Source organism: Malus sylvestris, chromosome 17, assembly GCF_916048215.2.
Source record: "Malus sylvestris chromosome 17, drMalSylv7.2, whole genome shotgun sequence".
Lineage (NCBI taxonomy): Eukaryota > Viridiplantae > Streptophyta > Magnoliopsida > Rosales > Rosaceae > Malus > Malus sylvestris.
In genome coordinates, this window is record NC_062276.1 from 5,364,036 (window position 1) to 5,390,449 (window position 26,414).

General features: G+C 37.3%; 4 protein-coding genes and 1 long non-coding RNA gene across 6 annotated transcripts; 3 read left to right on the forward strand and 2 right to left on the reverse strand.

Moving 5' to 3' along the window:
• Positions 1–2,665: 2,665 nt before the first annotated feature.
• LOC126610871 (phosphatidylinositol 4-kinase gamma 7-like) lies at positions 2,666–6,007 on the forward strand. The gene is made up of 2 exons (XM_050279016.1): positions 2,666–2,987; positions 3,579–6,007. The coding sequence occupies exon 2, from the start codon at positions 3,829–3,831 to the stop codon at positions 5,743–5,745; it is 1,917 nt and encodes a 638-aa protein (XP_050134973.1). The 5' UTR covers positions 2,666–2,987; positions 3,579–3,828; the 3' UTR covers positions 5,746–6,007.
• Positions 6,008–8,702: 2,695 nt separating this feature from the next.
• Positions 8,703–10,949, forward strand: LOC126610874 (uncharacterized). Its single transcript, XR_007618635.1, has 3 exons — positions 8,703–8,848; positions 9,695–9,797; positions 10,644–10,949. It is a non-coding gene; the product is annotated as an uncharacterized LOC126610874 (long non-coding RNA).
• A 675-nt stretch (positions 10,950–11,624) lies between these two features.
• Positions 11,625–13,397, forward strand: LOC126610872 (GDSL esterase/lipase 7-like). The gene is given in 6 exon segments (XM_050279017.1): positions 11,625–12,170; positions 12,397–12,645; positions 12,729–12,820; positions 12,822–12,842; positions 12,844–12,977; positions 13,057–13,397. Coding segments are annotated over 6 exon segments (759 nt in total). The 5' UTR covers positions 11,625–12,122; the 3' UTR covers positions 13,272–13,397.
• A 2,569-nt stretch (positions 13,398–15,966) lies between these two features.
• Positions 15,967–17,948, reverse strand: LOC126612412 (uncharacterized). The gene is made up of 5 exons (XM_050280812.1): positions 17,754–17,948; positions 17,589–17,641; positions 17,244–17,397; positions 16,622–16,686; positions 15,967–16,444 (listed from the first exon to the last, which is right to left on the reverse strand). Exons 1-5 carry the CDS (start codon positions 17,839–17,841, stop codon positions 16,151–16,153), a joined length of 654 nt encoding a protein of 217 aa, XP_050136769.1. The 5' UTR covers positions 17,842–17,948; the 3' UTR covers positions 15,967–16,150.
• Positions 17,949–21,673: 3,725 nt separating this feature from the next.
• LOC126612411 (F-box/kelch-repeat protein At5g15710-like) lies at positions 21,674–23,936 on the reverse strand. 2 transcript variants are annotated; one of them, XM_050280810.1, is made up of 2 exons: positions 23,742–23,936; positions 21,674–23,492 (listed from the first exon to the last, which is right to left on the reverse strand). In XM_050280810.1, the coding sequence occupies exons 1-2, from the start codon at positions 23,846–23,848 to the stop codon at positions 22,115–22,117; spliced, it is 1,485 nt and encodes a 494-aa protein (XP_050136767.1). In that variant the 5' UTR covers positions 23,849–23,936; the 3' UTR covers positions 21,674–22,114. The 2 variants fall into 2 exon arrangements, with proteins under 2 accessions (XP_050136767.1, XP_050136768.1); XM_050280811.1 differs by having other exon boundaries at positions 23,718–23,892.
• Positions 23,937–26,414: the final 2,478 nt, after the last annotated feature.

The window sequence follows — 26,414 nt, forward strand, 5'->3', positions numbered from 1 at the left end:
TCATTATGGGGTGTGATATCCACACATTCCATTTTACTTATCACACACATTTTTAGTTTTCGACCGTCGGATCAGATGAATTGAAGAAGATCAACGGATAAAAATTATCAAGGAGTATGTAAGAAGTAAAATGAGGTGTGTGAATAGCACACCCCTTCAATATATGTAAGTTATTCTCGTTTGTAGGGTTTTTGTAGAAGTTGTGGTTGTGTGTGTGTGGTAGAATATAGACAAAAGGGTGTTTGTGTGAAAAGGAAAGAAAGGAGCTTTTGGGTGGAAGGATAAGGTGGGCACAAGGAAAAGTTTAGCGATTAGGTCACCATAGATTTTTGCTTCATTTTGAAATTTCAATGGGGAAGAAGAAACTGATAATGCAATGATGTAGATAAATGGTAGAGATTCTTCGATTGTATTTGTATCTTTCGTCACATAACGAGTGTATAGCTAATCAGTTACACATCAAAACAAGTAGGAGTGGCATGAGGATGTGCAATGCCTAGGCCAGCCATCTCTTTATAAATATTTTATCTATGCTAATTTTTGGTAAACTTTTGCTATGCACTTAAAACTTAAACTTCGTCTCTCTTTTTAGAGTAACTGACTTGAGCATCAGAAATTTAGCCAACCCCTCCACTCACCTTGTGAGCACATGTGTCGCTTTGGTCTTGATTAAAAAGTATTATTTGTTTTGTAGGTACAATTTCGTCAATACTGAAAATTGCGAAAATTTATTACCACAATTATTGTGGAGGTGGATTGTTTGCCCTCCCATTTCTATACTTTTCTCATCCCCTCCTGTTTTGTGTGGTCACGGTTAAGCCACATCAACATTTTATATTCCTATTACTTTTTGTTTTATTATTTTTATAAAAAAATCAATATAAAATGTTGACGTGTCTTAACCATTACCACACAAACATGAAGGGATAGGAAGAGTATGAAAATGGGAGGGCAGACAATCCACCTCTAATTATTGTAGATAGAAAGTTTACATATGGTACTAAAATATCATACTCAATTTGAAAAAAAAAAGGAAAAAGAAAAAAAGAGTTTTATAAATACAAATTAAGTTGTGGAAATGGTACCTCTGAAAATGAAAGATCTAGTAGTTTCGTCAAAGAAACGAAATAGGGAAAAAGACAATTGAAACGAAGACATTAATTAATCGATTAATAAAATGGATTATTCAAAGTTATGTCCTTTTCCCATAATTTAAAAAAAAAAATTGTCCTTTTATTTAATTTAATTTCATTTAATCCCTTAAATTTAACGTACATATTTCCGACTTTATCATGTTAAATTATTTCTTCCATTGGGACTTGAAATACTAATCACTCTGATTTGCAAGTTGCAATTGTGTTTTCATCGACGCACGGTGCGAAGCATATCAAGGCTTTGACTGCCTTTTTGTTTTGATTTAGAACATAAGAAGAAGAGTTATTTTCCGAGTGTTGTTATTGTCACTCTAAGGACCTATTTCGTATTCTATTCGAGTTTAAAATTTTTAACTTAAAAATTGTTTCTCAATTCACAACTCAAAAACTTGTTGATGAGCTTGTTTTGCGAAACGTGAACTAAAAAATAACTAAAAATCTAGCCTAAAATTTGAGAACAACAAAAGTCTGTTTTTATTGTTTTTTTTCCTTCCTCGTGACATCTGTAGGACCTTGGCGTCGAGGCTAGCAACACCAAACATCAACTGAGAGTAACTGCGTGGTGATAAAAGATATATTTCCGACGACTAAGAGAAATGTTCCGACGAGTGTGACATAGATTCTTTTTGGCAGCAGAGATATTTTTTTCACACCATCCCCAACCCACCGTCCTCTCACTCTAATCACCCAAATTTGAATGGCAACATTTGAAATTTGCAACCCACCACCATATATGTGAACAAAACCCACCTAAAGACAACATGATTTCATAGTATAAAATGTGAAATTGAGAGTTCCAAATCAAGTCGTCAAGATATTGGGTATTGGTGAGTACTTTCAAGGTTGTTTCTTGGATCTCGACCCGACCTTAGTATCCTCCCTCAACCACCACCACCACCTAATGATTTTGTACAGGGCAAGTTTTTGCGTTATATAGCCTAAATCCTTTAAGATTTGAAACAGTTTCCAAGTTCGATACCAAACAAGTTTTTGGGTTGTAAAAAAATTGTTCTTGAGAGAAGTTCATCCAAGTGGTTTTTAAAAATTATAAATTTTTTATTAGTAAAAACACTAAACAGGCTCTAAAGTTCTTATTATTTACTTTTTATATTTAGAATGAAAAATACTCTTTTAAGTCTTGAATGATCCATCACCAACTTTACTGCTATTATTACAATTTAACCATCTATAACTAGGTTGTATTTTACACAAAAGACCTCCGTAATGTTAGAAGTGAACATTATACGTATAATATATATATATATATTATTTGGTTATATTTCTGGTGTGAGACACTATGTTTCAAACAATATATGTGACTGTGAGTGTTAAACTGTTAATTCCATTAATTAGAAAAATAAATCGTCTTCTTCTTACCAGAAATAAAAAAAAGAGTAACAAATTGTTTAATTTCAGTTTCTAGATCTTTCTCGGAACCCACTGCCGTAAACACAACCGCCCCGCGGAAGCTATTCGCCAACTCGCATCCTTCACTGCCATTGGTTATCAGGGCGCGTAGCCATCACATCCGAACCACGTGCTCCCACGTGGCGCTATCACCGCGCGCATAGTGTCCCTGCCCGTAATTTAAAAAGCGAGTTCACTCACTGCGTTAAACCCCTTTTCTGGTTCTGGCGAGAGGGAATGATACGAACTCCGAACGCGGGAGAGAGACAGCGAACTGTCACAGATTCGAGGTCCGATCGATCGCGCCAGTCGATATTTTTCGGCATCCAATCTCCGCCGTCCGTCGGTCTCTGCTTCCCTCTCGTCTCAGCGGCGGTGGATCTTCGGTAAGGCTCCGCCGTCCGGTTCCCAATCTCGCAGCCTCCGGTGAGTCTCATCGTTCGCTTTTTTTCTCCGTTCAGCATCAGGAGACACAATTATTTAGCAAATTTTTGCAATTTAAATATCGCGATCAGCATTTGATCTTGTGTTTGTGCTGGTACGGAAGATTCTGTGATCAATTTCTTATGAATTTCGTACTTGCAAAATACTAATAATCCACAATTTTTAAAGAATAAATTCACTCAATCTGTGTGTTTTTGTAATTTCCGTAGCTTTTTGTACATTAGAGAAGTTCAACGATTGCTGGAAATTTCTAAAATTACTGATTTTGGAGGAGAAATTTAAAAAAAAAGTAAAATAGAAAATGAGAATTTTTGGATACGGGAATTGAATGGACAAGAAATTGAAATTCGATTCTTGGTATTGCATTTTTGGATTGAAATTTCATGATGCAGACTGCTGTTGGGGATATATTCGGAGAAAGAGAGTTTCGTTGTTTTTCGCTTATATATAATGATTGAATTATTTCGGGAGAGTATTATGTTTTAAAGAAGGACTTAGAATTTGGTTTCTTTTGTGAAGTTTTTATATATTCGTAAAATTATTTTAACGAATATGTTCTGTTGGAATGGCCAGCATTATCTCCAATGTAGAAAAATTTGCAAAAGTAGGTGGCTTCTTCGATGTAGCGTTTTCCAATGTGAAACTCGCAGTTGTCTTCTACTTGGTTTGATTATGATTATTTACGGTGCAAACATTCTCTGTAAATTGGTGCCGGCATTTGAGTTTGGCATCTTCTTGAAAGAGAAGCTCTCTTCTGCTGCCGCTGCCGCTGCCTCTACAGCCGGCATTGGAACTTGCCATTGCCACTTCTTTGCTTCCCTTCATGTCTCCTGAATTGCATAAACCTGTACATAACCAGATGGCAGTTGCAACCTTCAAAGGACCTCTTAATGGTGAGTACCATGGGGATAAGAGGTTTGAGAGGAAAAATTCTGGCAAGAGACGTGTATTTGTGCAGACTGAAGCCGGTTCTGTTTTGGGTATAGAGCTAGATAGTAGTGACAATGCTCACACGGTGAAGAGGAAATTGCGGCTTGCACTAAATGTCCCAACTGATGAGAGTTCATTGGTATGTGGTGACATGGTGTTGAAGAATGATCTCAGCATTGTTAGAAATGATTCTCCGCTTCTTCTCACCAAGAACTTTATGCACAGAAGCTCATCTACCCCTTGTCTCTCACCTACTGGGAAGGATCTTCAGCAGAGGGATCAGAGTGGTCCAATTGAGGTACTGGGATACTCAGATCAGTTTGCCAAAACAAAAAAACTGGTTCGTGATATTGTGAAGGCTATACGAAATGACATTGATCCCGTTCCTGTTCACAGTGGTCTTGGAGGTGGATATTTCTTTAGAAATTGCGATGGTGAAAATATTGCCATTGTGAAACCGACGGATGAGGAACCGTATGCTCCAAACAACCCAAAAGGTTTTGTTGGGAAAGCTCTTGGACAACCAGGTCTCAAACGTTCTGTGCGCGTTGGGGAGACAGGTTTTAGAGAAGTTGCAGCATTCCTTCTTGATTACAACAATTTTGCTAACGTCCCTGCCACTGCTCTTGTGAAAATTACGCATTCAGTTTTTAATGTTAATGATGGAGTGAAGGTTAATATGCATCAAAATGGGAAGCAAGCAAGTAAGATTGCATCATTGCAGCAATTCGTTCCTCATGATTTTGATGCCAGTGATCACGGGACTTCTAGCTTCCCTGTTGCTGCTGTGCACAGAATAGGTATCCTAGATATCCGGATTCTTAACACAGACAGGCATGCCGGGAACCTTCTTGTTAGGAAGCTTGATGGTCCTGGGAAGTTTGGTCAGGTGGAGCTTGTACCCATTGATCATGGCTTTTGTCTGCCCGAAAGCTTGGAGGATCCATACTTTGAGTGGATACACTGGCCTCAGGCATCAATTCCTTTCTCTGATGATGAGCTTGCATATATCGATAAACTTGACCCTTTCAAAGACTCTGATATGCTTAGGATGGAGCTGCCCATGATTCGAGAGGCATGCCTACGAGTCTTGGTTCTTTGCACGATTTTCCTCAAGGGAGCTGCAGCTTTTGGCCTCTGTCTTTCCGAGATTGGTGAGATGATGAGTAGGGAATTTTGTGGGCACGAGGAGGAGCCGAGTGAACTTGAGGTAATATGCATTGAAGCAAAGAAACTGTTAGAGGAGAATATATATTGTGTGCCAAAAGCAATCAAGGAGGTGGTTCAATTTGATCTAGACTGTGGGGAGGAGTCAGATTTGAGTCCAATCACGGAAGTGAAAATGGAAACTGAGAAGAGGAATTTCCATTGTGGATCAAAAGGTGGAAACGGAAGATATGCACTTTCCAAATTAGAGGAGAGTGTGGAGGAGGACATGGATGGGCTCAACGGTAATGAATTACCTTCGAGGTTGGATGAATGTGCGGGTGTGGTGCAGGATCGGATTCCAAATGTTTCCAAGCTGTCAGCATCATTGAGAAACATCAGCATTGGTGAGAAGAGTTGGCGACACCTAGGTTTGAAGCAAAAGAACGGTTGTTGGGCTGGCTCATCGTCTGGAAACAGGAGTGTGAATGAGCAGCTACCTGTGAGCAGCAGTTTCGTGAAGCTGGCGGATATGAACAAAGAGGAATGGATGCAGTTTCTTGAGAATTTCCAGAGATTGCTCCGTCCTGCTTTCGCTAATCGCAAAGCAGGGAATCCAGGTCAGAGGCAGAGACAGAGGCTAGGGACTTCATGCCAGTTTTGAGGCAATATTTTGTTGGATAAATAAACCGAGTACTTGTAAGGTACGGTGCTTGGTGGTGGTGTTTTTTTTTCCCCTTCTTTTCAGAAGGTTTTTGTGTGGGAAGAACTGCTTCCGGTGTCTGATTTACAACTTCGAAGTCGTGTTGACTTTGTAGAGACTAGAGAGTGAATAAATGTTGTTTCAAGCATATATATGCAAATACATGAGAAAATTATGCAGATGGCGTTTGAAAGCAATGATGCATGCATTTTGACGTGGTTCAGTCTCCATTGATTCTCCTTGCTTAACATTTAACAATTCGAAAATTCTACGATGTTTCGGTGTATAGTATGCAACGTCTAAAAGTCCACTGTGTCTCAGTCTCCATATCCCTCGCTCAGCGATGCCGTGCCGGCACCCTTTCTCAACCCTCAATTCTCGGCCAATATCGAACAACATTTTAATAATCGTAACACCACCAAATTTTCCTACATTTCTCATCTGTCTCTGCCGGAAACTAAATATTCTAATATTCTCGTTATTTATTCTTTTATTCATATTAATTTTTTGGATAAATTACATAAAACTACCTCAACTAATAGGCCAGTCACAATTTCATACCTCATCTTTAAAAAATTTCAATGTCATACCTTATCTTCGAATTTGTTGCAATGTTATACCTTTCGTCAGTTGTTTGTCAATTCCTCCGTTAAATGCTGACTTGGCTTGAGACGGGACCCACTTTGTATTAAAAAATTAATTAAATATTAACTAAATATTAAAAAAATTAAATAAAAAAAAACCAAACCCACAGATCTTCCCCATCAACCTGTGCCCCCCTACCCCTAAAAACCTTCATTCACCACCCCACCGTCGCCTCTCTTCCTCCATCTTCTCCACCCCACTGCTACTTAATCTCTACTCGTGAGCCACCGACGCGCTGACCTCGAGTGAACTAGGAAGATCCTTGATAGCGCGCGAAGCCACCTCCTGAGTTCGGGTCAACGCCATCGTTTTGGGCGTTCGGGTGCAGATTGTCAGAGGGAAGGGGGTCGTCGGAGAAAACCGACTTGAAGAAATCCATGGGTGCATACCAACTTGAAGATTTGGGTGTAGGATCGGAGGAGAAAGGGTTGGGTGGGACGCGGTAGAGAGAAGGTACGAGGGTGTTGGGAAGTTTCCCCAACGGGGAGGGGAGGGGGAATCCATGGGTGCAGATCTGGGTGTAGGATTGGAGAAGAGATGGTTGGGTGGGATGCGGTGGAGAGAAGGTATGAGGGTGATGGGAAGTTTCCCAGGGGAGGGGATCTGCTTGTGGGTTTGGTTTTTTGGTTTATTTATTTATTTAAATTTTTAAAATTTTAATAAAAAGTGGGTCTCGTCTTAAGCCACGTCAACATTTAACGGAGAAATTGACAGACAATTGACAGAAGATATGACATTACAATAAATTCAAAGATAAGGTATGACATTGAAATTTTTTAAAGACGAGGTATGAAACTGTGACTGACCCAATAGTTAAGGTAATTTTATGTAATTTACCCTAATTTTTTTATTGGTCAGTTATCCGAAGTCCAGTGTTTCTGGTAATATTTTAGTCTACCTTTTCCGGCCAGATGTCTGAAGTTACATAGAGAAGCTTCGAGGGCAACCAGAAAAGTTTAGGGTTTAGGGTTTAGTCAAATGTACTTAGAGGTAAAAGGGTGTACTTTCGGTGTTTCGAGTTACTCCAGGTGCGTTTCAACAAGGAATGTTTTTGAGTTTCAAGTTTTTGGCGAAGTTTAAGGCTCGTTTGGTACTTTACTTGAATCTAATTTTTTAACTCAAAAATAATTTTTAAGTTTTAGATCTTAAAAACTTGTTTGGTAGAACTATTTTCAAAAACAAAACTCAAGACTAACTAAAAAATATAGTCTATTATTTAAAAACATAAAAAGTGAGTTTTTAGAGTTTTTAAACTTAAACTCACTTATTTCTTTTCTCTCACTCTTCCCCTCTCACTTCAAATCTATATCTCTCTCTTTTCTTTTTTCTTTTCTTTTTATAATCTTTTTTGTCTCTCCTCCAATCCATTCTTTTCATTCTCTCGATTTTTTCTCCTACTCCTCTTCCTCTCTGTCTCGTCCGATCCTCTATCTTCTTTCTTTTTCCTTCAATCATCTTTTACTTTCTTTCATCCTCTCTCATGCGACCCCTTCTTTTTAGATCTTTTTGCTTGAGTCGTAAGATTTAAAATTTTTAAATCGCAAACTAATCAAGTTTTTGAGTCTTAAAGTAAATTGTTTTCAAGAAATGTTTTTAAGAAATGTTTTGAAAAATGATAAATTTTTTCAAATAGATACAAACAGGCCGTATCTTCATTAACGATTAGGATATTTCAACCATTCATCACATGTCTTTTTTTTTTTTTTTTCGAGCAAGGATTATCGTACTGTTTTAACTATTGATATAACTTTAATTCTTTTGATACATGCGAAATTCTACTTACCAATCTAAAGTGTAGAAGAAAGACGCGAACTTGAGTGCATAGGAGATGGATCTTAGCTGAAGTTGCTATGTTCATGTCTGTGTATTTAATTTTGTTCTTCGTTTGGTTCATTTCTTTGATTGCTTAGTTCATTTTATCTGTTGAGTGTATCATTTCACATTTCGAGTTTCCCCTTTTGAATCAATAATCAAACACTCAGCAAGCACAATCCATGACCCAAAACTAGCAGCATCAGTTAGTTTTTGGAGCCGCTGTGGTCACATGAGATGTGAGTTAGGCCACTTCTCAAAACAACGATCACGAATTTGCTTGAATTCACTTCACTTCAATTTCCATGAGAGTTAAACAAACCATCACATATCAGTTACCATTACATGTCACCAAAACTGCTGTTCCCGCCTCACTGGCCCTGTTTGGCACACCGTATAAGGCATCGGATAGTACTAATAATACGGAGTACGGTGTTTGGTGTCTGTTTGGATTAAATAAGCACCGGATTAAATAATCCGGCCCACCTATTTTATACGGTAAACACCCGTTTCCTTGTCCCCCCTAAAACCACGGGACAATTTAGTCGGCTCCTTCCTGAGAACGCTCTCTCGCTCTGTCCTTCCCCTCCAGAAGCACCGCTCACAGGTTTTCTTCTCATTCTTCTTCTTCTTCTTCCCAGGTTCCGCCTCTCCCTCTGTTCTTCCCCCTCTTTCTAATTTTCTTGCAATTTTCTTTCAATTGTTTGAATCTAGTTATTGTTATCTCTGTAATTTTGCAATTGATTATGTAATTTTGTGTTTTAATTAGAATGTTCGAATTTTAGGGTTTGTTGTTGGGGTCGAATTAGGGTTTGTTGTTGGGTTGAATACCTGAGACTCGAAGCTGTCAAAGCCATTTCCTTTTTTCTTGAATTCCTGCGATTCTCTGATCCAAAACCTTCGAACCCTTTTCTGGAATTTCGATCCCAACCCACCGAGTGGAAGAGAAAGAGGACAGACTCTGCATGTTTTTCCCCTTCAGGGAGGCCAAAACATAAAAAATGCATTACTACCAAGAAACTCAATGAATTACTCGCAGGCGTTGGACCACATTCCCTTCTTGCCTATAACTTTTGAGTCCCACAACTTTTTATGAATTGAAAAATAAAGCTTTTACAGGACATATTCGAAAGAAAACACGATGAGCTAATTAAGAACAATATATTGAAAATAGATAAAGAACTTACCTCTCTGTGGAACATTTTCGTCAGCTTTCACCTTCGCTCCACCTGCATATAAACATATATATATATATATACCTATATATATATATATAGGTATTTTATTGTTAGGCTTTCAAATCTTGTTCCTTTTAAGCTTTTTTAGTTATTTTATTCATTGTATTTATCAGATTTTTAGAGGGGTTGTCTTGGTTTTGTTGGTTCAATTTCTCTTATTGATTGTTTGGGCATAGTGTTTGCGACATTAATGCATCTGGCCTTTATGATTGCAGGAAATATTTGTTTTGTTGATGCTCCCTGTGTTTGTTGGTGTTTAAGGAGAAAGCAAAGCAGAGGGAAGAGTTTGCAGAGAAGCAAGACCAGACTGAAAGCAAGGTTATTATCTATCCCAAGTTCTGGTTTACTGCATAGTAGTCAATATATTCAATAAGCAAAAATGTTTTATTTTGAAGAACTGGTCATTCGGTTGTGGAGTATATAGTAATCTGCATTCAATTAATGGTTATTAAGTAGGGATTGAATATTTGGGATCCTGTTGATCTAAAAAGGCATATACTTGCAAGTGATAGATTGCTTGGTGATTAGGACATTCTTCTTCAATCCATTGCATCTTGAGGATGAAACTCTCCTTCTCTTTAGTATAGTTTAAAGTAGAGTATCTAAAAAAAAGGACATATATATATATATATATATATATATATACCTACCTTTGGGAGCAGCCTCTCCATAAATAGGGGTAAGGCTAGCCGACATTCACCTCTCCCAGACCCTGCGTAAAGCGGGAGCCTTGTGCACTGGGTACGACCTTTTTTTATATATACCTACCTGTTTGGGATATACATATATAAATACTGCCACGAAAGAAGAATGCGTACATTTTTCAATTATGTTGATAGGATAATTGGTTGGTGTATGTTGATAGGATAATTGGTTCTATACAAACATATTTGTATAAGTTGCTTAAGTTCATTTTACATACTCCTCTATACAAAGAAGTTTATACTTTTCTTTGCCAAATTGATTGGACTGATGGAGGGAACTACGGGCATGAAGGAAATATCTTCCATGCATGATGAACGCTTTATTTATACATGCTTTAGTATCATAGCTTTTTGTATTTAACATTTGCATATGTATGTTTATGGTTGAAAGATTGAGATTTTTGTACTTAACATAGCTTTTCCTTTATTTTTTGTTGTTGGGATGGGGATGATTATACAGTGCATTTAAAACAAAATATTACAATTTTTGTTGGACGAATCTGAAAATTGGACGAATCTGAAAGTAGTGATGATGATGAAGATATGATTGAGAGTGTTCAACCTACACAAGAATGGACTGCATGGAGAAACACTTTGGCCATGAATATGTACAATGAGTGGCGTGCACAAGTGTGATTTGATTAAATTTTCTTACATATGCATGTTGTCATTTGGTTATGGTTTGTTATTTGAACAAATAGTGATTTCTTATGTATTCGGTTATGATACTGGTTATGTATTTATTTAAAAAGTGTGATGACTTGCTTATGGTTTTTCACTTACTATTAATTATATGCACTGTTGATTATATGCTATCTTATTGTGTATGTAATTATAGGAATGGAAAGTGAACAAAGTAGTCAACCAAAAGGAAGTAGAAGGGTTTGGAAACAATATGAAGAAGATGCATTGCTGTCCATACTTGAGGATGCGGTTGTTAAGAATTTACTATGTTTCTTTGTTATTTGAAAATTTGTGTGGTTTTCAATAGGTATAAATATGAGAAAAGTTCAACAAACAAAGAAGGATTTGTTAATTTTTTTTTTCTTGTCCTATCCGGTTCAGTACCAAACACAATATAAATAATACGGTCATTAATCCGATACTGCACCAAACGCCCGACTAATTTAGTCAGTACTATCCGGTGGCTATTTATCCTATCCGACAGAAATAGTCAGTACAGTCCGAGCTGCCAAACGAGGCAAAAGCTCACACCAATTGGTCTTCCACGTGAACTGACCAATCACATCAATATATACATGTACACACACACACACACACACACACACCTATATTATATCGGTGTTCTAGCAGCAAATTAAGGCAGAAAATGAGAATGAAACCCATGCCACTAATATTCTTGTTCACAGTTATTTTGTTGCATCTTCACTCACTGCAGATGCATAGTTTGCCAATTGCACCAGCGCTGTATGTGTTTGAGGATTCACTGTTTGACAGTGGTAACAATAATGTTTTGCCAACTATTTGTAAGGCAGACTATCTGCCTTATGGGGTGAATTTTGTCAAGGGAGCCACTGGAAGATTTACCAATGGCAGAACAGTAGCAGATTTTATAGGTAAATTTTTAGGAAAACTAATAAAAATGGCTTGAAAACTTTGAGATTTAACGATAAGGACAAAATAAAGGGTAAAATGAATAGTACCATGTTTGACTTTTTAGTATAAAAATGTGGTTTTTCGTTAAAGTGAACAATGCCGTGGGTTTTTCGTTAAAACTCCCTAAATTTTTTGGTTTATTTTCGGTTCATATCTTTTATTGGCTCTAACTCTTTGTACTGTAGTTTCTAACTTTCTGTTGAAATCTCGCTCTCCCTCTCTCTCTCTCTCTTCTTTTTTTAGCTCGAGTTTCTTGGCCTACCATATCCTCCCCCATACATGAGCATACGTGGATCGGTGACAGCGCTTAAAGGCCTAAATTATGCATTTGACTCTTGTGGCATTCTACCAGAAACTGGAAGCCAATTGTGTAAGCTTAGGCATGAGTCAGTCAAGTTAATTAATTATTAGATGAAGTTGGTTTAGTTAACTGGTGCTCTTTAATTAACATCCATCTTTTCATCATGTTTTGCTAATGAGATCATTAATTTTAGAACCATTCAAATCCAATTAATCGCAGCCAACATGCTTGGCAGGCAAGGAATTGCTATATATACTTGGTATGAGTTTTCTTTCATCTTTTTCTACTTTTGCAGGGTAAATGCTTAGATCTAAAAGACCAGATAGATTTGTTTCAACGAACAGTGAAGTCAGACTTGCCAGGACAAATAAAAAATCAAAACGATCTTTTGCAGCACTTGTTCAAATCTATATTTCTGTTTTCTGTTGGCAGCAATGATTTCATCAACAACTACCTCGAACCTGCGGTCTTCGATACAAGCAAGCGCTACTCTCGTCAACAATTTGTACAAGTCTTAATGGATGCAATTGCTCGCCATATGGAGGTACCAATATCTGATCTCTTTCTCTCTTGTCATTCAGTATCTAAGTAAAATAATGATTAGTGTTCTTGGTGAAAATGTTTCAGACGCTATACAATTTAGGAGTCAGGAAAACAGTCATGTTTGAAATTGGTCCGCTTGGATGCATCCCGTCAATTTCAAAAGCACAGAATCACAGTGAACTGTGTGGAAGATACAAATGATAGCCTCAGTTTTTAATGATGAGCTTCGCGCAACGCTTGCAAATTTAACCACCATTTTCCAAGGCTCTTTCTTTGTTCTTGGTCGAGCTAATAGGATTGGTTATGATGCAATTACAAATCCTATTAAATATGGTAAATTCAAAAACTATGTTATCCTCTCCCATTTAATTTATTCGATTTTGTTAATGATTTATATGTTTTGATCGAACAGGGCTAATGGATGGAAGCAGTCCATGCTGCACTACTTGGGCAAATGGGACTTCAGGGTGCATTCCATTTCTTACACCGTGTTCCGAACCAAATAATCACTTCTTTTGGGATGCTTATCATCTTACTGAATCTGCATATTCAGTTATAGCAACAAGCTGCTTCAATGGTTCAACTGTTTGCATCCCATTAAACATTAAGCAACTCGTGGAAATGTAATAACATGTTTGTACGAATCAGTGATTAAGATTATTTATCGACCTAGCTAGCTCAAGACTCTTGATTTTATGGAATCATGGATAAACTGTTGTAACTACATGTTTGCATAAAGAATAATTAACTTAATTATCAGCACTATGATGTAGTTACATCAGAGAACAAGTCTAACTACAGATTATTAGCAGAGATGCTAGCTGTATGAAGGCACACTTAAAGCAGTACACGCCACAATTCTACACAGACTAGCTAACTATAGGGGCCTGATCACTGTATTATTAAACTGGTTTAGAGATTGAGGCAATCTCAATGCTGTGGCTCATGATTGTTTATGGGCGGTTTGCAGCGCCAATCTCTTCCCTTATAATCTTTATTCATCAGGCTTAATGTTTCTCTTGTTGCCTTAAGAAGCCTTCTTGTTTCCTCTGTCAACTAATGATCATCAGTTTCATCATACTTAGTAGTCTCTTTCAATGGATAAGTACTGTCCTTACCTGCAATCAGATAACAAAAAATCTTAACATGAACTTTGTATTATTCACCTTCTTCCTCAATATATCAACCCTTAAAGCAGTACGGTAAGTTTCATTTGCATCCAAATAAACACATATATTGCAATCTTCTTAAGCATCAAAGCAAGAAATTCCCTCCAATATGCATATATCTTTAATTTGGAATACTAATTAATACATACAATGATACAAACAAACTAGCCTAGCTACGCATGATATATCTATCATACGCATATTTTTACTACAGCACGCATCTTATAACAAGAAGACGGCGAGGGTACATAAACTGATCTAAAATTGAACTTGGTTTTTCAATGAATTTCTCAATTATTATAAGGAGTAGTAGTACTAGTATAACTTTTCTCATAATCAATCCAAACTTAAAATTTTACATTTAGATCTCCATTTCCTACGAAGTCACAATTTTCATCAAAACTATGGTTGTACCTGAATTCGTTGATGTAGTAGAGCTACGGGTATCTCCATTTGGCCCAACTGCACTTACAGGCTCTAACTTCCTAAACACTTTGTGTGCCACCATTTTTCTTCCTCCAAGCCCTGTCATCCTTGACCCAGCTGTTGAAATTCCATGATCGATTATTTCCCGCACATACACTTATATGGTTAGCTTACAAATGAATAATTGGTAATGGCACATGAAACAAGAGAAGTGCTTGCACCCCTCAAAGAGCTTCTTGCACTCGTCTGAAATTGTGCAATTATTACGAGAATGTCATTTTGCGCACTTCACCATAAGAGTGCAAGAAGCTCTCTAAAGAGTGCAAATATATAGTATTGCCCTACGTACGAGGATCATGAAATAACAAGCACCTGTTGATCAGATGGTCCATTTCCGGTCACTGAAAACTCCTTTTTACCTACAAAAAGTATACATAAGAACCTCTCAGATACAAATCTACGAGAAATACTCTAAATCAAATTAATGGACTAATAGGAGAAGATTAACCTATATACCTTGATGAGCATGTGTAGTAAACTCGCCTAGGGCATGCATAACAAAAAGAAGCCCAACTACGAAGCTTGCAAACTGTTGCATATCTTTGTGATTTCTTCCTTAATTAGTCGTTGATTAACAACAAAAGAAGGGAAACTAATTTGGAGAGACTAATGTGGGTATTATAGAGACCCGCGAGTCAAAGCTAGGGCTTCAGTCGCCTGCATAAAATATTAGTTCTCATGCGCACAGACAGGAACTTGGGAAGAACGCAAACCTAAATAATCTAATGTATAAAATATTCAAAGGAAAACAGTGTTTTCGGTTTTCAAAACTTTGAATGTGGTTTCACCGTCAGTCTCAGTCTCACGAGTTAATTAGTTGGAACCTGCAGAGGCTAGCAGGTTATTAAACGTATGATGATACATATTAATTAAATAATTAATGAAAGTAGGTAATATGAAATATGAAGCATGAAATAGGGTTTCTAATGTTTTAGCGTGTCTCTCCTGCCATGCACGCTCTAAGCTAGATGAGTCACTAACATTAACCCAGACAGGCTACAGGTGTAGTGTAGTATAGTGATTAAGATCAGGACTACTCTGAGAGATGTCTCAACTAAGTATCCAAACACACAATTACTGTTAGATTACAGAGAAGAGTGATGATTATGTGTTTCTGGAAGAAAATGAGAATTTCAGAGAGGATTCACAAAGAAGAGTGAACTGATTTCATTTCTTCTTCATTTCTAATCGGAATGTAACCGATTGCAAATTAATACAGAGCACTATCACACTTTCTCTCTCATAACAGAAAGTATACATCACAATCATTCATTTCATCTATCCTATGAGATAGCTATAGCTGTCACTCTACATTGTTAACTCTCATTCAATCTAGAGCATTCGTTTTGGAATGTAATCCAATGGCTCTAATTAAAACAAGTAAAATGAATTGATTTATTTCAGCTAAAACACTTAAACACTAACAATTACCAAGTTTCTTTGTAAGTTTTAAGGCTAGGGCACGCTTACCTTTTACCAAGTTTTTCATGAGGGTGGTGCTAGGGAGACAAAATTTGCAAATTAAATAATTTATCATCAATAGGAATGAGCACGTTTACTAAATCATCAACTTCCATGTCATTTAGTTTACAAAATTTAATCTACAAATTTAATTTCCCTAGCATTATCCTTCGTGAAGAGAATCCCATGAATTGAATTATATAAAGGGAGAAAAGACCACAAGAGTTACTTAGCAGGATTACGAAGGCACAAACTTAATTCCACAGCACTATTTGTTATAGTATCCTATGCCTGATAAAAAAAAAGAAAATAATTATTCCTAGGTGGGCAAAATTGTGAGCCTAGCTAGCTAAACCCGTCAGTTTGAAAAAGACTGAGTACTACTCAATCTCAAGGCCGTGGCTGAAGATTGTGTACTGGCGGCTTGCGGCGGCCCATTTGATGGTGGTAATCTTTACGCATCAGGTTTGCTATCTCTCTTGTCGCCTTAAGAAGGCTTCTTGCTTCATTATCTGTCAACTTATGATCGTCTTTTTCATCATAACTTTTAGTCATTTGAGCTTCGGTTGTTGGGTGCTTTGTCTTGAAATCTTCGGAGTGATTTGGTATAAGATCCCTGGGAATTTCCAAACTACCGGCAGAAGTACTTTTCAATGTTGTTAGCTCCAGTATCTTCACATCATCCTGGTTCATGTGTAAACATATAACCAAGTTAGAATCAAATTAAAGTCAAAAGTTAAGCTATTGGAATTGGCTAGTTACAGGGTTTGAAACCCTCCAATGTTAGAAATTAAAAAAGCCAAAATTTGAAAGTAATTACGAAAGTTTGTGTGTGTGAGAGAGAGAGAGAGAGAGAGAGACCTGTTGGTTCATTTGGTTTTGACGTTTTCCACTGAAATTGCTTGAAGCTTTAGGATTATCCTTACCTGCAATTAGAGAACAAGTATACAACATAAATCATGTATTATTTGCCACCTTTCCTCAAAATCATCATCTCAAAATTGGTTCCACAACCATTACAAAACAAAATTGTAATCTCATAATTTTCCATCCATTACTCACATGCATTGCAAGGAGGCTTAAGCATCAAATTAAGCAAAGAAAATTCCCTCCAACACATATATCTTCTTTGAATACTAATACATATATACAACCACACTAGCTAGCTAGCTAAATATAGCTACTACGTGATATAACTATCACACATATGTTTTCACTAGAGCATCTGACAACACGAGCCGGGGAAGACAGATAACCTCAGAACGTTCGAAATAATTTTCTCAATTGTGTTTGGGAGGATGGCGTGCAGGCCCGTGATAATCAGCACCAAAAGCTACAAAATCATGATGAGAGACTTTGGAGTACTTCTTAGAACTAGCAGTACTAGTATTACTTTTATCACGATCTCCAAGTTTACATTTTACATTTAGATCTTCCCTTCCTTCAAAGTTACAATTTCCATCAGAAGTACTACGGTTTGCACCTGGATTCTTGGAAGTGGTACTAGCCTCTTCATTTTGCTGCTCATCTGGTCTTACTGGCTCTGATTTCCTTAACACTCTGTGTGCCACCATTTTCCTTCCTCCAAGCCCTATCATCCTTGACCCAGCTATTGAAATTCCATCAAAATTTGGCTCCTGCATATTTTATGGATTAGCTTATAAATCAAAGGTTTAAGTCATATTCCCCAGAAAGCTTCTTGCACTTCTGAAACACAGTTCAAATAACACCATGTATTATAGTGGTGCTATTTGAGGAGTGTAAGAAGCTCTCTAAGGAGAGTGCAAGAAGCTCTCTGAGGAGAGTTCAAGTTCAAAGTATGCTTTACCTTTTGATCAGGCAATACTGCACGTTTCCCAGTCATTGAAATATCTTCTTTACCTACAAATTAAACAAGAGTGTTATAAGAGAAAAATACTCCAAATTTTTTATGAGAAATCCCCAGCCGAATATATTGAAGAGAAAAAGCTATACATATCTAGTATATATCTACCTTGATGAGCATGTGCAGTGCTAAACTGGCCTAGGGCATGCATACCAAAAAGAAGCCCTACTACCAAGCTTGTAAGCTGTAGCATCATTGTGTTTATAGTTTCTTCTTAGCCTTAACTTTCTAGCAAAAGGGTAGTGATCTTAGATTGACAACAAGAAGAGAGGAAACTTGTACAGACTGATGTGGGTTTTATAGAGAAAGTTCAAACCCAAGTACAAGCTAGGGTTTAGGCATGTACTTCGCCTCCATAAAATAGGAAATAGATCCTCTCTGGATCCCTTCCTCCTAATCCACCAAATCAGGAAATCCGTGTTATTGAAATTTGATCCAACCTTTACAAACAGGGGCTCACTTCAAAAGTTATAATAACTTCAACCGTTTGATCAATTTTCAATGATACGGATTCCCTGATTTGGTAGATTAAGAGGAAAGGATCCGAAGAGGATCCCTTTCCCATAAAATATAATTCTCAAGGGTACAGACATGACTTGGAAGAACTCGAAACTAATTAATCAAATCTATAAAGTATTCGAAACCCTCATGTGCAACCAGAAAACAGTGAAAGGAAAACAACGTTTTCAATTTCCAAAACTTTAAATGTGGTTTCACAAGTTAATTATACAGAATTTTAGTTGTTAAAAAATGTGTCACTAACAACCCCTTGTAGTATATGCTGATATGATCAGGGTAGAGAAAAACCTATGGACAGTACTCATCCAAGTTAAATTGAAAATTGCATTAGCTTATTTGAGGAAGGTCAAAATATCAGACATTATATTCAGCACTACAAAAATTAAATGTAAACTAATTAAAATTATACTAGCTTTATTAGGCATTTTGCAAGGTAAGCATGTTGGTATTAGTGTAATCTTCATGGAAATCTTACTTTTGTAAGCTTAATTATATAAAACCAAGTTGAAAAGTAAAAAAAAAAAGATCAAGTTAATTAAATATAGTCATCAGATACCAGCTTTTATTTTTCATTTAATTAATTACTAAACCAACCAACAGTAAAAATATGATTAGATAATTATAATCGGGTCAATATATCGTAGCTGCAAGGATCAGGTCAGTCGGAGATTCGGTCACCTTTCAATATAAATTACAAACAAGTAGAAGCATGAGATTTTTAAACAAAGCTATCAAGACTTCTGCCAAAAGTTAATTTCTTTGTCTTTCTACAGCGGAGAATATTCATTTTGTTCACAACACATCACATGCTTCAGCGTGATCAGATCAACTGAATCACTTCTTCCTCATCATTTGCTTAAAATTATATTTTGAAATTGACGAAATTAAATGTAAATCACACAACAGAAATAAATAAGAATAAAAAGGTCGTACCCAGTGCACAAGGCTCTCGCTTTACGCAGGGTCTGGGAGAGGTGAATGTCGGCTAGCCTTACCCCCATTTATGGAGAGGCAGCTCCCAAGTCTCGAACCCGAGACCTACTGCTTATGGGCGAAGGCACTTGCCATCGCACCAAGTGCGACCTCTTAACAGAAATAAATAAGAATGAAAAATAAAAATAGGGTGCTTAAGAGTTAAGAGAAATATGTGTTCCCTTCACAACTAAAAATTTCCCGTGATGGAAGGCAAGCTGTCATAGTTCCCGAAGAGTCTGCAGAAACATTGACAAGTGATTTCGCATAGAATTGCTCAAAACACTTCCCCTTAAACAAATTAGGGTTTCTACTTCCTATATGTGGTGTGTTGCAATTTTAGAACACGAGGGCGTGACCTCCAACTCTATGATAGTGCTTTCATCTTGACAACAGTGCATTGCATACTGTGTGGTTTCCAAGTAAGTTGGTTCGAGACATATTGGCCGGCATACCTACACAACAAATATTGCTTTATTAACACCACCTTCTTAAACTATAAGTAACTCTCGTACAAAGTATTGGCTTACTTGAAAATCAAAATCTAAAATGGAACCATATTTAGAACTTATATCCTTTTTAATTAATTAAATGATCGTATTGATAAAATGTCGATAGCATTGGTAGATAACATTCCAATAGTATAACATTTTGACATGTTATCGGCACATTATCAACATTGTCTGCAAAATTTATTGTGTAACAAAGACTTTTAACAAAAACAAACATCTTGCTCAGAAAATATCATGCAAGTTTCTTGGCTTGCTTTGAATGCATTCTGCACTGATAACTAATAAAACGGACAGAGCATCCCAGAAGTTTACAGGGAAAAAAATTCTGCAGCTAACTAATGGAAATGGATACATTGGCATGGAGAAAGTCGGCTCCTGTACGTTACCAATATTGTCCGTCTCCAGAGTTGTTTAGGAAGATATTTTGATAGAGTTATCCAGATAGTGGCAGTCTATACCACAGAAAATTGCTGAGGAGCACAAACCAGAATGAACCTTTATGCTAGTTCCGAGCTACCTGCACTTAAAGTTATAGACATAAATCAATACAAAATTGGATCAGAGACATGCATCTCATCTCATGCACAAGTCTTAATTTCTGTACCAGGTTAAGCTTTTGAGATTTAGGAAGTTGTATATGTCTTACCACAGTTACCATCAAGGCATGGGATTGATCAACACTAAAATCAGAAGCTGATTAATTGGTCTCAAAAAGGACACACAGCACATGCATGCTTGTGTGTATATATCTATATATGTGGGTTAGGATTGGAGGGCCTATTTTTTGACACATATTTTATGGGGTCCACATTGTAACTTTTTTCAATGATCTGAACGGTTTATATTTCAATTCATCATTAATAGATTATCTTTGCAAAATGTTAGACAAATCCAAAACTATTAAGATGTTCATTTATAGTGAAAAAAAAAATTTACGAATACGGTTTTGCTAAAAAAAAAAAAAATAACTAAAATAACTATCATTTGATCCGACGGTCATATGGTTTCGAACTTGGATTATTTTTGGTGAATTTCATCTTTGAGGAAAGATCTAAAATATAAATGGTTGGATCATTGAAATCCATTAACTTTCACAATAATGTGATTATACATGTTTTTTTTTTTTGTTGCGAAATATACATGTTAAATTGTGAGCACTCAATGTCATGATAATGTGATTAAAAATGTTAGAACGTGAGCATTCAATTTGAAATCAATTAGAGGCACATAAACTTTTTAGCACTTTAAGCAAACCTTTCATCTCTAATATGAGATACTATCAAATTATTTTAAGCACTTTAAGGAAGTACTCAAATTTTATTGTGTGACGAGGAAGCTTTAATACGATGTTACTCAAAAACACTTGACAATGCGTGTTGAAGTTTGTGCAAGACTATCTTCGGTGTGGGATACTATCAACAAGAAACATGATCAATTTACAATATGCGAACTTGTAAAGGGATCCATTTGAGAACCCAAGAACAAAAATTCCCTTTTTTTTTAATACAAGATCAAAGACTCCCTTTAGATTGCAATCTTAACTTTTAGGAAAACTAACAAAAAGTCAAAAAAAACTTCTCTTTTAACGAAAAGCCATTTTTAAAGGTATAGTGAATAGTGCCAGTTAAAGGTAAAAATGTAATTTTTCGTTAAAAGTAAACAGTATCAGGAGTGTTTTGTTAAAACTCCCAACTTTTATCATTTGTTACTTGTTTGTGGAAGCAAAGGCCGATAATGCAGAGGTGAGAGATGGAGAGGCCCATGTTGATGGGGGAGGAACCAAAACCCAATGGGCGCTTTAACCATTTGAAAGCCAGAGGTCAATTTTACTAGGTTGGCTTCTACCACCACTTGCATTCATTACATAACCAAAAGCTTCAGGTCACAAGTCCAAAATTGTGAAATGAAGAAAATTATCATCATTTTTGCCTGGGAAATGGAACTGCTCTTAGAGAAAACAGACCTATATCACCAACCAAAAGACAGAAAAGGAATTTAACTGAAATGAGCAAGGCACAGTAACACTTCAAAATATACGGGTTGGTATGTTAATAGTTCAAAATGTTTACAAGAATTGGAAAAGTTGCCTTCTTACAGTTTTTACTCCGATCGACCATGTTCTTTCTCTACCAAGCCCAGCCTTTGTCTCAAAACTAAAGCCTTGCTCAATCACTAGACAACAGACATCACAAAGCCCTTGTATTGGGTAATATCACAAGTGCAGTCGATAGCATCTCATTTACAAAACTAGTTTTTCTGGGATGCACTCACATTGCCAATACACGAGGCTGTTCAACTCAAAAGATTAGCCAACAAGTCCAGTGTCAAATACCTTGAATCCATCGAGCATCAATTTTTTTTTAAGTAGCAAAAGAATAGATCAAGAGAACAACGCCAACTGGAGATGGTATCCGCTAATAATTCTCTGACTCGTAATTGCAAAAACTGGAGAGCAAAATTTTCTGCTTAGTATACAGAAGCATCAAATCTCGGCTCATAGAAACAAACCTGGCTGTTGTATGACTGCAGTGCACAGCCAGCAATCCATGACCACACCTTCTTATCAACGTCGTAAAGAAGACCCTTTCCTTGGTTCCAAGATGTGAAGCAGATCAAGTTATCCTGTCCAGAGCACTCGAACCTCTCGGCTGATAACCTTAACAGAGATCTGAAATACTTCGGAGGCATCCTGCTAATCTCTACCCATAAAAATTTAGCATGATCCAGTTCCCAAATTCTCATACTCTGAAGAGTACTATAAAGACCAATCCTTCCAACTAGAAACAGACGCTTCTGGGTGCCAGCAACCAAATAACCATCCAATAGAGACCGCGGGAACTTAGCTGGAATGTGTTCCCAGTACCCTGTGTCCAGTCGATACATCATCAGGCCAAGTGGAGAAAGGGTTTCCAAATATAATCTGGAGTCACAATATGCCATCTTTGAGGAGCAAAGATTAACTGCAGGCATTATCTGGTGAATTGACCACGTATTGAGCTTCGAATCATATACTTCAGTGGGCAGTGATTTGTCACCATAAATATCACTAGTAGCTATAACTTTAAACGACCGGTCCTTCCTGTCAACAACCATTATCAGCTGCCTTTGCTGATTATAATGCATACTTGGCAATGTCCTCCAAGTTTGTGTAAGAGGGTTACAAACCAAGGCTCTAAAATTTAAGTCATCAAGCCCAGAAAAGCAAACTAAACCAGCAGAAGAACCAACCAACCAGAATGCCCACTGTGGCAAAAATGTGAACGGAATCCTATACCATGTTTTTAATGGCAAGCTGAAGACTGAGCATTGTGGGGTCTGAGAGTTCTTCCAAAATGTGAGAAGACAAGGCCCATGAGACGGTACTTGTGAGTGAAACTTAAGAAAGCTTCTATCTTGTAGAATTGTATTCCACCGTTTACATACACAGCGGAGCCTAAATATCATGAACGGCGGAATTCTAGCTAATATCTCATTCAACAAATCCTCGGGCAACATTGCCCATATATTATCCTCCATTTGAACTTCAGGATGAACTGGTTTCCCAAATGTAGAAGCCGTTTCTTCATCCAGTCCTCGCGGCTTTGTCTTAACCACCTTTTGCCTCGAAGGGCTTGTATTCCTTGATCTTACACAACCCAACGGACTCGTGTTCCTCGACCCACCACCTCTAAGCGGCGACACTTGCTTTGGGCACCTATCATCTTCACTTGAAACCCCATTTCCCATAGATTTCGAACTAGTTACAGCAGACCTAGGTTCAGAAGATTCCTCAGAACCATCCATGGTGATAAAACCCCAACTAACCAAAATTTTACTCCGGCGTTTCAACCCTAGTACCCAATTCCTCCCAAAAGACCAAAAATTTCAATGTCAATCAACTTTCATCACCAAACAACAAAACCCAGAATTCAAAAAGTATGGCCTTTAACAATCACAGCATTAGACCAGCATTATAATTGAGATTAAACGAAAAAGCCCTAATCTTTACTCAGATCCAAAATTCATAATCTTGCAGATTGTAAGATGAGTCAAGTGAAAAATGGAAACTTTTTGAGCAAAGATCAATTACCAGCACAAAATTCAAGCTTTTCACCTTGTGATTTGAGATGAGTGTCCTCCAGGATTCAGAAATCTTCCATGGCTTCTGCCTGGTGAAGGAAACAGCTTGTTGGAGGAGCACAGATGAGTAAATTCAGGCATAGAAATTAGGGGAAAGGCCCTGGGGGTCCTAATATCAAGGCTATTTCTTTTTACATTTGTGTTTGATTTACTTTGTCACTATTTGACAAAATGGACAAAGAAGAATCCCTATAAATATTTCTGCATGATGTTGATGCCTATGGCCATCAGAGGGTGCCACGTTAGAGAAGAAGTTGTTTATTTTTCTGCTTTAGTTGATAACATTGTTTGGCTGGGACCTATCAGACAAAATGGACGGCAATGATTGGGGGGGTGGGTGTGATTGTGTACATAGCAGATAAGTAGTAAAACTTTGCTCTAAAAAATAAACTTACCTCTTTAGCCTATTGCTATTAGATTATTGGGGTCCACCTGGTACTTTTGTCTCCATGGGCTCCACTCATGTTTCTGGTGGTTGACGAAGCTTTAATCTGCACAATGCACCAAACGGATGCATTGTTGTTTACCACATGTACACTGTAAGTAAGCAGTGTGTGTCTTCTAATATCAAGTAGCTGAGAGGATATTGGGGATATTGTAAAACTATAGTTTTTGTATATAAATTAAAATTGGGCATATCGTAAGATCTCAAGAATTCCTACAACTTGGGATGAAAATCTTGCAGAATAGTCACGAATTGTGAGTAGCTGTCAGCTAGTTGATAGCAAATTGGTCGACCAATCACCCATATCCAGCAAGAGCCCTTTTGGATGCTAATATAGGATCCCATTTTATGAAAAATCAAATGCAAAGAGGAAAACTTTACTGCAAGTCTTCCATATAATATTATGTAAAAATGCTGCATTTTCTTCAGTCTAACTCTTTGTTGTTACCAATAGTTTTATGACCTTTGAGAATAATAGAAAGCAATCCAACTTCATCTTCAGCTATAGTTCGTCAAGTTCCCTCAAACGGATTTGTTGTAGAGGATAAACGAGTGCCTTTTTGGACACTACTGTAGGGTGCCTGATTTACTTGGGGTGTGGTGCAAGTGTAGCTGGGAAAAGACGATTTGATCTAATATTGAGGATACTCTAACGTCTCAAGGCGTTTTCTCCAACTCAAGATCAATCTTGCAAGATGGTCGCAGATTGTGAGTAATTGTCAATTGACCCATCATTTACATTCTTTAGTTTCTTGCGATAATTTCAAAATATCTCAATAGATATCTTTTTGCACGAGAGCAGCTTACATGTAACGGATTTACTGTCACTTGATGTCTCAATCTAACAATACATTGTCATGTGAAGAAAACTTTACACTTGACAATGTATTATTAAATACAGGACATTATGTGACGGTAAACCCGTTTCATGTAAGTCCTCCTCTTTTTGCACATATATCTGTGATCGACGGCCAGACTTTATACTTGTCACCAAGAATTTGATCCAAGCTTCCCCACTCTATATAAATATCGATACATCAGGCCCGCAAACCCTAGCAAAACAGACTATCTCTCACTTTGTTAATCTTCTATTTGTTTCCAAGCCTTTTTCTGACTCGGTTATTTATGATTATTTAATTAATTAGGTACAAATAAACTTGCAATATATGCATAAAAGTTGATCAGCCAGAGCTCCCAAGGGACATGGTATTCCATCAATTTCTCCCAAGGCTGCCGGCAAAGTCGCTAATGCGATTTAGGTGCGTATGCAAGCTTTGGTCCTCTCTTATCCGTAGCCCTTCCTCGCTGCTCACATGAACTTCCATTGCCACAACTACAAGAAAGATACTACAAAACTCCTCTTCACATTACAAAGAAGTAGCCACTGGCTCTTCTTCTGCTCAGGAATAGATCAGCAACGACATCCAACACCTGTTGCCCCACATAGGTACTCCCCGTACATATCTTACTCCAATTTTGCGGTACAATCGTACGGAGAGTATCAAAGGTTTGGTCTGTGCATTAAGTGATGAATATGTTTTTGTATTTAACCCTAGCACGAGAGAGTTTGCAGTGCTTTTTGATGCAGAAATCGACCACAAATTTCTCGCTAGGATCATGTCATTGTGGATTCAGTCCTTTTACGAAAGAGTATAAGGTTCTCCGAGTAGTAGGTAGTAGATTGTTCCAATAGTGGCAGGCTGAAAGTTTTCATGCTGAAAATGTTATTGGGTCACGGAGGCAGTTAAAATTAATCTTGCTCATCTTCCTTTTGACCAGCCAAAATGTTTGTTTGGCAAGAGCTTGTGCCTCCATGGAGCCATACATTGGTATTGGAAGTGATGTATGCGTGAGTTGCAGCTGTCACTTTTAGACATTGGAAGTGATGTAGACATGATGTATTGCTTCTTCAACACACAATCACATGTGTGAGTTGCAACTGTCACTTTTCCTTTGTCCCTTAATTTGCTCCTTAATTTATGGTCTTGTGTTTCATTGAAACTTGTAAGTAGGGTTAGCTGGATTAGTTTTTGGTTCTTTATATGGCCTAATATCAGGCTTTGTCTATAGGCCTTTAAGCCACTCTCAAGCTCTATATAAGAGCTTCTCCCTTGTACTTGTTTTCCCATGATGAATTATACAAATAGTTGAAACTAAAAAGTTCAATATGGTATCATAGCAAGAACCATAGGGTCCTGTCTC

Coding starts and splice junctions, on each gene's coding strand:
- LOC126610871 (XM_050279016.1), top strand. CDS start 3,829: ATGTCTCCTGAATTGCATAAACCTGTACATAACCAGATGGCAGTTGCA.
- LOC126612412 (XM_050280812.1), bottom strand. CDS start 17,841: ATGATGCTACAGCTTACAAGCTTGGTAGTAGGGCTTCTTTTTGGTATG. Junction 17,398..17,588: donor CAGTATTGCCTGATCAAAAG/GTAAAGCATACT, acceptor TAAAATATGCAG/GAGCCAAATTTTGATGGAAT. Junction 16,445..16,621: donor AAAACCAAATGAACCAACAG/GTCTCTCTCTCT, acceptor CACATGAACCAG/GATGATGTGAAGATACTGGA.
- LOC126612411 (XM_050280810.1), bottom strand. CDS start 23,848: ATGCCTGAATTTACTCATCTGTGCTCCTCCAACAAGCTGTTTCCTTCA. Junction 23,493..23,741: donor CACTCATCTCAAATCACAAG/GTGAAAAGCTTG, acceptor GTCTTTTGGGAG/GAATTGGGTACTAGGGTTGA.